We start from the raw sequence: 13,054 nt of genomic DNA on the forward strand, positions 1-13,054 counted from the left end.
TCCACAACAGGGGAAAAAAAAAAGCCATCAGAAAATGGACTTTCAGCAAAACTGAAATTGTTTTTTGATTCTGAAAAAGAAGGCAACTTTTCAAATTTACTTTTGCAGAGGCTGCTTAAAGGGGAAGGCTGGATGCCATGTGGGAATAATGTCCCAAAGGGAAGACAGTCATTGGCCGGGCCCGTCCCAAAGAGTTCAAAGCTGCACTAACATAGAGTGCCATGAGCCTGTCTTAGAAAGTGTCCTCTTTACAAATATGTATTTAAAAGACAAATTTATACAACAGTGCTTTTCTTATTTAAAAAGAAAAGAAAACCTGGTTTTTACAAGTCTGAGATAGGAGAAAAAACTTGTCCAACTAGTCTTAGCAATACCAAAGCACTGAAACTTCCATACCACAAGCCTTTGGGACTAAAAAGGAAACGGAATAAAACACAATCTTCAGAAACTCTCTTCCTGAGCATGCACTCCTGTGCCAAGGCGGCAGCTTCAAGACCCAGAAAGCCGAGGGACAAGAACCCGGTGGCCCTGGCTCACTGGGTGGTTGCAGAACTGCGGAACTGCCCAACCTCACCTGGACCCGCTGAAGTCTCCAACCTGGATTTGTCTCTGCTGAGACCAATCAGCCTCCCCAGGTGGCAACCCAATCTCAGTATAAAGAGGTCTGGAAAGATGAGAAGAATCTGAAACTAATGAATGCTCTCCCAAACTGTCGTCCTATTGGTTCACTGACTATCGGTGGGAAATAACCAGACACCAACTCCAAAGGCCTCCTCAGGGCCCAGAGAAAGAACCAGATTGGCCTGAGACTTGAACTTTGACATCTCCTATTCGATTGAAGTTTGCAAACCCATAGAAAATCATCTAAGGCCAAATCATTAGCAACCACCAAAAGCAAAGGAGTAAAGAGGAATGACGTTCAAATAAGCGATTTTGTTTTGGAGTTTGGTTTTGTTTTCTTCTTAATATCCACATAAAGTGCAAGTAAAGTGACATGGAAACTTTCGATGGAGTCCTGGAGCCCTGATCCCCTGAAGAAGTAGCTAATATGGGGGACAGGATGGTTTAGAGTTCTTAAAATCTAGTAACTCTAGAAACGAAATCCATTTGGCAGGTTTGCCAGGATGCTTTAAAAAGGACACTTCATTGATATTAAGCTAGGATGTCACATTTAGGAAGAGGGAAAAATAATAATAATGTTTGTCTCTTAAAACTCCACAACGGGTTTTACAGTAAGCACAGGAATTAAATTATGGTAAAAGGGAGCTATTTTTACTAAAACAGGGTAGACCAATTTATCAAAAATGCCATTCGGCTGTGTTCATTACATCCAGGAATCTAATTTACACAATAGACACTTTGGAGTAATCTATTTTAGTCAATAAATACTCAAACTCCTTTAAGTTTTAATCTTATCGGAAATACATATTTCGCATAGTCTTCTTCCTAGTTAAGCGAGAAATTTCAGGAAATTTCATAACGACTATGACTCGGCTTTATCGTTCTTAGTAGGCAAGAGCAGAAAACAAGCATATACAATTAAAGTTGTCAGATCCCATTTAAATATGTTTTAATCCAACCCGCTTCGTTTCATACAAGCCTGCATCTCGAGTTCAGCCGCTTTGCTCCCAAAGGTATTGCTGTAGGTCACTGTCACCAGTCCTCCAGGTTAGGAAAGTTCAGCCAAGTTTACCTTCACACACACCTTAGCAGTGGGAGCAGCTGCAGTTCCCCAGGGGCCCTGGGGAACCCTCCTATCCCCTCCCAGAGCGCCAAGCAGCCGTGGGGCATTCTAAACCGCGGGACCCAGGCAACCCCCCCACATCCCCGGTTCCCCTTGCGCCTGCAATCTCGGGACTTCTGGCCCACATGCCGCTCACCTTCAACTTGGCTCCGGCTACGCACAACATCCACCTGGCAGAGTCCCGGGGCTGTCCGGGCGCCGCGGGCGCCGAGCTGGCACGTGCGGGGCGGACCCTAAGGGCGCGCCGCTCCTCCGGGCGGGGGGTGGCAGGCGGGCACTCGCCCCCTGGGCACGGCGGCGGCTCTGGCGCGGGCCGGGGAGCCCCGGCACAGTCCCCCCGCGGCGCCGGGGACTCTGCGCGCGGACCACTGCCCAGCACGCCAGGGTCCCAACGGGCCCCCGGGGCTCTGCTTTCGAGAACCTGGCCCGAGAAGGCATCTCCGAGCGCACCCGCCGCGCGCTCCATGGCGGGCCCTGCAGGAGGGCAGAAGCCCCGAGGGGAGGCAAGGAAAGGAGTGGGCGCCGCAGGTCACTGGGGGCCGCCGAAGCCCCCAGGCGCGCGGCGATCTCGGCTCGGACAGGCGGTGGGGAGGCAGCGTCCCCCGCTCGGGCACCCGGGGGAACAGCGTGGGGCCTGCGCTCGGGGAAAGTTGCAGCCTCCTCCACCCGCGCCCGCACCCGGCGGTCCGGGACACCGCGACCCAGCCGCACTGCGCGCGGGGCACCCCCAACGCCCCTCGCCAAGTTTCCCCAAAGCGCGCCCGCGGGCGTCCCCGGCCACGGAAGGACAGGTCCGCGCCACCGACACAGGCACACAAAAGAGCGGGGCGGCCGCGAGGTGTGCGGGTGGCCCCGGGGCGCTCCCCAGGACATGCTCGCGGCCAGGGGTCGCGCCGGCGGCTTCACACGGGGTGCCGGACTGGCTGCGCGGCCCGGGCCGGTGACAGCCGGGGGCGGCGGCCGGGGCCGGCCGGGGGTAGGGAGCGCGGGCGCCCGCCCGGCCACCCGCCCGCCTGGCCGGAGCCGGGCCGCGCCGCCGCCGCCGGTGGCCGCTCTGACCCTCCCGAGCCGGCGGCACCACAGCGCCACCAGCCCAGCTCCGCCGCGCCGGCGGCAGTGGCAGCGGCTCCTCCTGGAGGGGCAGGCGCTTCACCCCCACCAGCAACTCCCCACAAACTTTTCCCCGGGAATACGGCGGGCCGGGGGCGCCCGGGGCGAGCGGGCGGGCGGGCGCCACCGCCGGTGCAGCCCCGGCGCCCGCCGCCGCCACCCCGCCGCCCGCTCCCGCTCCCCGCTCACTGCTCGCGCGCGCCCGCGGGCCGCCGGGGCCACCTCCCCGGTCCCGCGGCGGCAGCGGCGGCGGCGGCGCTGGCGGCGGCGGCGGCGGCGCGGGCCAGGGGCCGCCAGAGGTGGGGAGGCGGAACACCGGGGGCAGCGGTGGCGGCGGCGGCTCCCGGCGCCATCTTGGGCTGATCGATGAATTGAACAAAGAGGATCAATTTCCGATCAAGCGAGTGATCAATGGGGGCCGGGGAGCGGGAGGGACTCGGCCCCGACTCGGCCCCGCGGTGCCCGGCACCCCCCTCCTCCCCGCCGCCGCGGGCCCCCCGGCGGCTGGGCCAGCCCGGGGCCCCCGGCGGAGGCCGCGACCGCCCGCAGCCCCCACCCCCGGGCGCGAGGCCGAGCGCGGAGGAGCCTGACCTGCAGCTGCTGTAAATCAAAGCGCTTCCAATATTGAAACATCGATCCCACATTGGCCGCCATCTTGAGACATATTGAGACGGAGTGAGCGGCTGATAGAGAGGGGGCTGGAGTTCAGGAGCCGCCAGGAGGCAGCAGGCGGGCGGCGCCAAAACCCGGCCTGGAGCCGGCCGCCGCCGCCGCCACCGAGGACGCGGACTCCTCCTCACGGCGCCGCCGCAGCCATGGCGAGCCCGAGCCGGAGCCGGAGTCGCAGCCCCAGGGCGCGGCGGCCGCGGCCCGGCCTCGCGCGCGCGGCCGCGGCCCCTGCCCCCCCACCCCCCCCACCCCGCTCTCCCCCTCCCCTCCGCGGGCCGGCCGGCGACCCCCGCCCCTCGGGACAACCCCCCCCCCACCCCAGTCTGCGGTCGCGCTGACCACAGACCCGGCCCCGAGGGGGCGCTGGAGGGCAGCGACCGGGGTGCCCCGGCACCGCGCACCTGGGGAGGGCTGGGGGGGTCCCCCGCAGGGGTCGCGATCGCCCGCGGTGGCCGAGCGCAGCGCCTTCAGGGCTCCGGTCGGGGGAAACGTCTGAGCGACCCTGTAATGGTTAGTGTCCAGAGCGCGGAGACGCCGCTACCACCTGCCCCGGACCCTCCACCCGACCCCTGCGTGGCCCAGGTCCCCCGCAGCGGCGCGCGTGGGAGGCGCCCAGGCGGTGTACGGCAACGCTCTGATCCCTCTGCGCCCAGCGAGGACGGGGACACCGAGACGACCAGGAACGGCGTCGCATGTTTGGAGGAGTGGAGTTGAGGGGGAAACAGCCCTGACCCTCTCAGGGGGCCGCGCGCGTGGATGCCCCACACCCGGACCGCGGCGGTGCCAGCGTCGCACCTGAACGCACCCCAACGGCGGTGACGCTAGGGGTCCCGGCAGCCCCCATTCGCCCAAGCCGTTCCAGTTTAGGCCACGACAGGAAAAGTCTGGGAGCCCAGTTCTGTGTCCCCCCGCGCCACTTCAGCGGAACAGCCCAAGAAACTTCCTGTGGTTCAGACACCTTGGTTTGTTGCAACTTCGGGCGCAGAATGTTGGAAAGTGTGGGTGCACTCACTGAAAACAGAAAGCGTGGTCCCAAGTTTACAGAAATGCTAAAATGCAAACCAAAAAATAAATTCTCTTTTGCTTTCTCTCCTCGCAGAAAGCTGGCGAAAACACACGTTTTGTGATCGTCATCTTTCATTGATTTAACACACGTGTGACTTGGAGTTTCCAGTAGGAATACTGTACTTTGACTCTCCCGCACCTCATTGAACGAGTAATTAGTTAAAACAAGTCCCCAACTTCCTTAATCTCAGTATGCATATGTAAACAAAATCTGTATAGGATACAAAATAAAACGCGCAAGTGGAAAACAATTGCTTTTCAAGTGAGTTCGAGAGTTGGCGCAGTGAATTCGGCATTTTTGGAGGAAGAGGCTAGAAATGAAAGTCCCAAACATTTAGAGAACACGCGTGTCCCCAGGTCTTGCGCTGCTGGCCAGGGGCCTCAGTTTCCCCAAGGGGAGGCCCCTGACGTCAGGAGCGGGGTTCACTGCCTCCCCAACGCAACTTTGACTCGCCGGTGGGTGGGAGCGCGCTGGCGTCGGGGGGCACGTCGCGAGCCTCCACCCCAGATGCGGTGACGCCGCGCAGAGCAGGGCACTGCGAATCTCCGGTGGCCAAGGGCTGCCTCCGTGTGGGGCGCCCCAGCCCGCGCGCGCAGTCGGCCGGTCGCCGCGCGGTAGCTCCGACCGCACCGCCCGGTAGAGGGCAGCGGCGCCCCAACACTCGGGCCCTCGGGTCCTCGGGTCCCCGCGCACGTGCCCACCGGCGCACCCGGGCCCCCGCGCCTGGCCACGCCCTGTCCCAGAGTCAGGCCCCTGGCGGGAAGCGGCATTGCCACCGCGGGACAGTCCTGTCCCGAGGAAATGCGACTTCTAAGGATGCCTCCACACTGTGGGAGGCGGTGGGGGTGGGGGGGTGCTTCCGCCTTCCCCTTGCACGTCTATTTCTGCGGTGGCAGGCAGGCGAGACCTAGGAATTGCGCTAAAGGTGGCTAGACAAATAAAATGTGCAGGGGCTTTACAAAAAAAAAAAAAAAAAAAAGAAATCCCTCCCATGGGGAAGGCTCAAGGAAGGATCAGGGAAATGGTTTGGATTTGATGCAGATGTTCTCAATCTAATTATCGTGTAGATCCCCTGGGTTTGAACCAAAAAAGTGAAATATATATGACCTGTGTAATACTCCCGAAATACATCTGGTTGGAATTCAGGATTCTGAATCCATGGCAATATTTTAGAAATAAATCTGATGACTATTAAATACCCTTGTTACATTTCTGGTTATATTTATATTATTTACATGCTAACCTGACTTAGTACAGACACACTGTATTGGATGGCCCAGAGGTTAACCTCTATTTAAATACAATTTAGATTTCTCCCACCAAAGCTTTGCGTTACATAAACCTTGTTGCTCTCTGCAGGGGGTGGGGTGGGGTTTAGAATAACTTTCAGCAGCACCATAAAACGTTACTTTGTAAAAAGAAAATCATTCAAAATAAACCACTGATCAAAAGTTATCTGGGTTGAGTGAAACAGCAGAGACCTAAAAAAAGTTTTTAAAATGCACTTTATTTTTCTTGAGCAAGTATAGACACAGAATAAAAGCAAATTGTATTTATTTCCAAAGACTATTTTCTTTTTTATTGTTTCAGATTGACTTTCACCCTCACCATTGTAAAAACCCAAGAGTACCCACTGGCAGAGTAGATCTACAAAGCTGTGCACTGCATAAAATATTTAGAAAATATTTTATAGGTTTTAGGACCTAGATTTCCACTGGCACCTACAAAGATAATACAGTAATGGCTATGACCTCCCAGAACAGTGTGAGAGGCAGGTAAGTTCTCAAGATAAATGGCCCAGTACCAAGAAATACCTCGGGCACCTAGATGCATAATTAATATTACTTATAATGAAAAACAAGGGAAAAAAATCCACAGGCATTTGGTCACTTTTCGATACTCAGGCTCTTCCTTTAGGGGATGAAATCTCACAATTTCCAAGTATATGACCAACTTGCCACCCAAGCTTTCAAAATCAAGCCCCCCGTCATCAGATGGAGGAACTGACCAAGATGATGTTTGTTCCTGACGCCTTTAAATGAAATACAGCTTAGCCCCAAATAAGGTAACTAAATAATTAATATTAGTCCAGAATTCCTAAATTTCTCTTCTGGCCCATTTTATTTTGCCTAAAAAGTGTTAAGTAGCCACATGGGGGATGTGATAATACTATCTAATTTAACTTGCAGAAAATTGTAAAGTGCTTTTGGGATTTCATTCTTTCCTGTCCTCCTAACACTAGTGGATTCTCCTTTCCCTGACATCTACACATAGTTTATTAAATCCACTAAGGTAAAAAAAAAAAAAAAAAAAAAAAAAAAAAAAAATTGTCCAATTCTCCAAAATATGGGTAGATTACTACTAAATTGGCCCTCGTTGGCAGACCCAAGAAATGCAAATGTGTCGTGTTGTTTTCTAAAGATTCAAATTTAGAAGTTGTTCTGTTATATTTCAACTAATTCCTTGAAGGAATTAACTATCAAGAATTTCTTCCACATTGAAAAATGTCTTACACTATAAGGCATTATTTTAAAAATCAATTTTCTTTATCCCACATAAGAGTCTTTTATTATGGACTCATACAATTAAGTTTCACCTAAAGTTAAGAAACTCTATCCCCAAGAAAAGTTGGGGAATAATCTGTAATTTTTACCAAACTAGAAGGAAAATGAAAAAAACTCAGAAATCAGATATACTTCAAAGGAAAAATCAAGAGGTTCATTCTAAAACCTTAATCCATTTTCTGAATTTTTTTTTGCATCCAAACTAGAACAAGTTTCAAATAGTTTTCAACAAGAAATAATCAGAAACAATTCATAATGCTAAATGCTTACATCATAATTTATTCATAAACAAGCATAAAGATATGACTATTTTGATGCATGGTATAAAGGAATAAAAAGTCTTAATAAAAAGTCAGGTGGAGAATCTTAATTTTACAAACAGAAGTTCAAAATTATATCAAGGTAGTCATTCAAGCTGCCTGAATTTGTAAATGTTTTAAATTCAGGACTAAGGCGAGACAGAAGTTTTGAGACACTTTACATTTGAAAATCCCTTTTCCTTATATCAAAAGATTATGAATAACAGAGGGAATGACTCTTTTGTCTTTGGTGACTGCCGTTTAGAATGATTTGGCATAGACTACTGGAATAAATGAAAGGAAGATTCCAGATTCTTTTTTTTTTTTTTTTTTGAGCTCAAGAAAACCAAACTACTTTTAATTGCTTTGTTTTTAAAATAATATTTTATGTTAATTATTTTTAAGTACACTATTCGCTGTACTATATGTAAATACCCACCAAATAAAAGTACACATTTTGCTACATGTAATTACATGTATAGTACCTCATTCATTTCAATACCCTGAATGTATGTGTAGTTATATAATTGTACCAAAAACCTGCCCAACTTGTAAGAACAAACTACAATGATTTCTAAACAGTAGACTCCTGTTCACCACCCTTCCACCCTATCTCTGGTGACAGCATTTCTCGGTCTCCAAGCCCCTTTTGGAAATCTTCAAAGACTTCATGTCTGGCCCACCATTTCCCCCTTCTTTCCACTTCTGGACAGCATATGTTGATGACATTCACTCTAGGTATCTTTCCACACCTCTAATGATTATGTTCTGTTCTCTCCGATTTGTCTTAAACAAAAGAAGTGTACAGCTTGGCCTCTTAGATGGAGGTGGCTTACGCTTTGAAAATACATCTGTGGCGGAGAGGTGGCTCATGCCTGTAATACCAGCACTTTGGGAAGCCGAGGTGGGCAGATCACTTGAGATCCGGAGTTCAAGACCACCCTGGCCAACATGGTAAAACCCCGTCTCTACTAAAAATACAAAAACTAGCCGGATGTGGTGGTACGTGCCTGTAATCCTAGCTACTTGGGAGGCTAAGGCAGAAGAATTGCTTGAACCCGGGAGGCAGAGGTTGCAGTGAGCCAAGGTCACACCACTGCATTCTGCCTGGGTGACAGAGTGAGACTCCATCTCAAAAAAAAAAAAAAGAAAGAAAGAAAGAAAGAAAACAAAAGAAGAAAATACATCAAGCTTAATGGACTCGACTCCTCCTTGCTTTGGGATATCCAAGTTTCTAAGAGACCTGGAGCTTTTGTTATCAAACAAGCTTCCAAAGCCCATCTCACCAGCCACTGACCTGTGGCTGCAATCTCTTTCTTACCAAATTTATATTCTACTATAAATTTGGTTTTCTTTTCTCTTATTTTAATTTATTTTATTTTATTATTTATTTACTTTTTGAGACAGAGTCTCACTGTCGCCCAGGCAACAGTGAGTGGCGGGATCTCCACTCCCAGGTTCAAGCGATTCTCCCACCTCAGCCTCTGGAGTAGCTGGGACTACAGGCGTGCGCCACCAGGCCTGGCTAATTCTTACACTTTTAGTAGAGATGGGGTTTCACCATGTTGGCCAGGCAGGTCTGGAACTCCTGATCTCAGGTGATCCGCCTGCCTCGGCCTCCCAAAGTGCTGGGATTACTGGCATGAGCCACTGCACCCAGCCTCTTTTCTTTATTTTTTGAGACACAGTTGTACTCTGTAGTCCAGGCTGGAGTGCAAAGGCACCATCATGGCTCACTGTGGCGTCAATCTGCTGGGCTGAGACCACAGGCATTTGCCACCAGGCCTGGCTATTTTTTTCTTCTTTTTTTGTACAGACAGAGTTTCCCAGGCTGGTCTCCAACTCCCAGTCTCCAGCGATCCTCCCACCTCGGCCTCCCAAAGTGCTGGAATTCCCAAGCGTGAGCCACCACACCCGGGCCTACATTTTCTTGATATTTCGAGTTTATTCGAATATCAAATCTTACTTTTCCTTTTGTATCTCCCCCACATCATGAGACTCCCACATAGATGTCATATTACCCATTTCCTGTACACAATTAAAATAAATGCCATCCTCTATGACTCTCACTGATGTCATTGCTGAATCACTAGAAATTAATAAGGTAACAGTAGCTTGAAAGGGTTTGAGATATGTAAAACACTATATAAATATTATTATTAACTTGCTTAATGTAAAGTTCAAGTTCTGTGCTCAGACTTATACTAATTTCTTTGCTTTCCTCCTGGGAGATACGAACCATGTGCATTTTATTTACATTGAGCTTTCATTATTAATATTGCTCTGTTATAACATAAGTTTGCCATCTAATATTTTAAACAACAAATATGTCCCTGGTGCTAGGCCACGTAGGGTATAGACATGGGTTGGGTTTTTTTTTTTTTTTCTTTCCTGTTCTATTCATCATACAAAGCAAAATATTTTTCTACACCCTCTTTCATGACACATCTCCACAGTTATACAGTTGGTGTTGAATGAAGATTTGTTTTCATGAAATGTAATTAGATTTTCTTTTGTCATAAGCACTGTCGGATTGTATATTATTTTTTTCCTGAGTAAGTGTGGTTTGCAAGATTTTGAAAGCTTGCTCCGGCCAGGCGCAGTAGCTCATGCCTGTAATCCCAGCACTTTGGGAGGCCGAGGTGGGTGGATCACCTGAGGTCAGGAGTTCCAGACCAGCCTGGGCAACATGGTGAAACCTCGTCTCTACTAAAAATACAAAAATTAGCTGGGCATGGTGGCGGGCACCTGCCTGTAGTCCCAGCTGCTCGGGAGGCTGAGGCAGGAGACTCGCTTGAACCCGGGAAGTGGAGGTTGCAGTGAGCTGAGATCGCGCCATAGCACTTCAGCCTGGGTGACAAGAGCAAAACTCTGACTTAAAAAAAAAAAAAAAAAAAAAAAAGAAGAGAAAGGTTGTTCCCATGGAAAATAGGAAATAGAAAAGCTTGTATTTCTAGCAGGAATAGAAAACTTTTTCATTCCCTCAAGTTCCATGCACGTGAAATATTTGATGTAGTGTCAGTTTTTAAGAGTCTGTATTATAATATCTTTAAAGGTTTATGAAGCTAGCTTTAACCAGGGTAGAATCTCAGGGGATGTCAACATTTTGTTTTTGTGTGAGAGAGGTGAATGGCAGAAGGAAGAAGTGAGGAAAGTAGGCCTCGACTCTAGGACTTACTTTTTCTTATTAAAATATTCACACACACACACAGGCACACACACTTGTATAATTTGAAAAGCCTATGTGGGCCTGGCACGGTAGCTCACGCTTATAATCTCAGCACTTTGGGAGGCCGAGGTGGGCGGATCACTTCAGGTCAGGACTTCAAGACCAGCATGGCCAACATGGTGAAACCCCGTCTCTACTAAAAATACAAAAATTAGGCCGGGTGCGGTGCCTCACGCCTGTAATCCCAGCACTTTGGGAGGCCGAGGCGGACAGATCACAAGGTCAGCTAACAAGGTGAAACCCTGTATTTACTAAAAATACAAAAATTATCCGGGCCTGGTGGCGGGTGCCTGTAGTCTCAGCTACTCCGGAGGCTGAGGCAGGAGAATGGCGTGAACCCGGGAGGCGGAGCTTGCAGTGAGCCGAGATTGCGCCACTGCACTCCAGCCTGGGCGACAGAGCAAGACTCCATCTCAAAAAATAAAAATAAAAAAAATGCAAAAATTAGCCCGGCGTGGTGGCAGGCGCCTATAATCCCAGCTACTTGGGAGGCTGAGGCAGGAGAATCACTTGAACCCGGGAGGCGGAGGTTGCAGTGAGCTGAGATCGTGCCACTACACTCCAGCCTGGGCAACCGTGAAAGATTCTGTCTCAAAAAAAAAAAAAAAGAAAGAATGCTAGGGAGAAAAACAGGCTAACTCCTAAGAGTCGGTGTCTCTGGATGATGAATTCATAAGTGACTTATTTTCCTTAATATTTTTGTGTTTTCTTTTCTTTCTTTCTTTTTTTTTTTTTTTTTTTTTTTGAGACATGGGCTCACTGTTCCCCATCCTGGAGGGCAGTGGTACAATGATGGCTCACTGCAGCCTCGAACTTCTGGGCTCAAGTCATCAGGAATACAGCACCAAGCCTTGCTAATTGTTTAAAACAATTTTTGGTAGAGACAGAGTTTCTCTATATTGCCCAGGCTGATCTTGAATTCCTGGCCTCAAGCCATCCTCCCTCCTCGGCCTCCCAAAGTGCTGGGATTACAGGGATGAGCCACAGCACCCAGCCTTATTTCTATATTTTATATATTTTCTACATGAATATATACTACCTGTATAATGCAGGGAAAGAGTAAATGTTATTTAAAATAAGGATACATTAGAGCCTATATCATCTTTTTTTTTTTTTTTTTCTTTTTTGAGACAGAGTCTCACTCTGTCACCCAGGCCGGAGTGCAGTGGTGCAATCTCAGCTCACTACAACCTCAACCTCCGCCTCCCGGGTTCAAGCAATTCTCTGCCTCAGCCTCCAGAATAGCTGGAATTACCGGCATCTGCCACCATGCCTGGCTAATATTTTTGCATTTTTAGTAGAGACGAGGTTTCACTGTCTTGGCCAGGCTGACCTCATGAGCCACCTACCTCGGCCTCCCAAAGTGCTGGGATTACAGGTGTGAGCCACTGTGCCCGGACTTTTCTTTTTTTTTCTTTTTTTTTTTTTTTTTTTTGAGGCAGAGTTTCGCTCTTGTTGCCCAGGCTGGAGTGTAATGCCACGATCTCAGCTCACACTGCAACCTCCGCCTCCTGGGTTAACGCGATTCTCCCGCCTCAACCTCCTGAGTAGCTGGGATTACAGTTGCCCGCCAACACAACCAGCTAATTTTTTGTATTTTTAGTAGAGACAGGATTTCACCATGTTGGCCAGGCTTGTCTTGAACTCCTGACCTCAGGTGATCCACCCGCCTCAGCCTCCTGAAGTGCTGGGATTACAGAGGGGAGCCACCGTGCCAGCCTTTCAGCTCTTTAAACAGTAACTTAACTCTAATCTAAAAGGGGTCCTGTGATCTAGTGATTATAGTAGGCAATTGAAAACAGAGAGGGAAAATCACGTCCTAATTTTGCCACTGAGTCACTGTTTCACTTTGCCTCAGGTTTCGGGCCTGTAAAATGGGAATAATTAACACTTTCTTGTAAAATGCTTTGGAGCTTTCCAAGGAAAGACCTTATGAAGGTGTGAAGTGTTGTTCTATTAGTGCTAATTGAAGTGAACATAAAATACAAAGGCATTTGAGAGAAATTGAAGTCATTATGGTCCAGTTGAGGAAGGCAGCAGACACAGTGCCAACTGCTGAACTGGATCTGCGAGATCTTTGTCTTCTTTTTTCTTTTAATTGTTTTTACTTTTTTTTTTTTTTTTTTTTTTGAGGCAGGGTCTGGCTCTGCTGCCCAGGCTGGAGTGCAGTAGTATGATCATAGCTCACTACAGCCTCAACCTCCCAGGCTCATGTGATCCTCCCATCTCAGCCTCCCAAGTAGCTGGGACGACAGGCATACACCACCATGCCTAATTGTTCAATTTTCTTTTTTTTTTTTCGAGATAGAGTCTTGCTGTGTCACCAGGCGGGAGTACAGTGGCGCAATCTCGGTTCACTGCAACCTCCGCCTC

General features: G+C 49.5%; 1 protein-coding gene across 16 annotated transcripts in view; it reads right to left on the reverse strand.

Moving 5' to 3' along the window:
- CUX1 (cut like homeobox 1) overlaps positions 1-3,760 on the reverse strand; it is a 468,585-nt gene extending 464,825 nt beyond the window's left edge. For 8 of the 16 annotated variants that reach the window (XM_031665515.1, XM_031665520.1, XM_031665519.1 and 5 more), the window contains exon 1: positions 1,881-2,611. In XM_031665515.1, coding sequence (XP_031521375.1) covers positions 1,881-2,210 — 330 coding nt within the window. In that variant the 5' untranslated portion in view covers positions 2,211-2,611. Of the gene's footprint in view, positions 1-1,880; positions 2,612-3,445 lie in introns of those variants that run through there. The other 8 variants (XM_009202775.2, XM_009202774.2, XM_009202777.3 and 5 more) reach the window with 3 other exon arrangements.
- Between the last annotated feature and the right edge of the window lie 9,294 nt (positions 3,761-13,054).

Source organism: Papio anubis, chromosome 4, assembly GCF_008728515.1.
Source record: "Papio anubis isolate 15944 chromosome 4, Panubis1.0, whole genome shotgun sequence".
Taxonomy (NCBI): domain Eukaryota; kingdom Metazoa; phylum Chordata; class Mammalia; order Primates; family Cercopithecidae; genus Papio; species Papio anubis.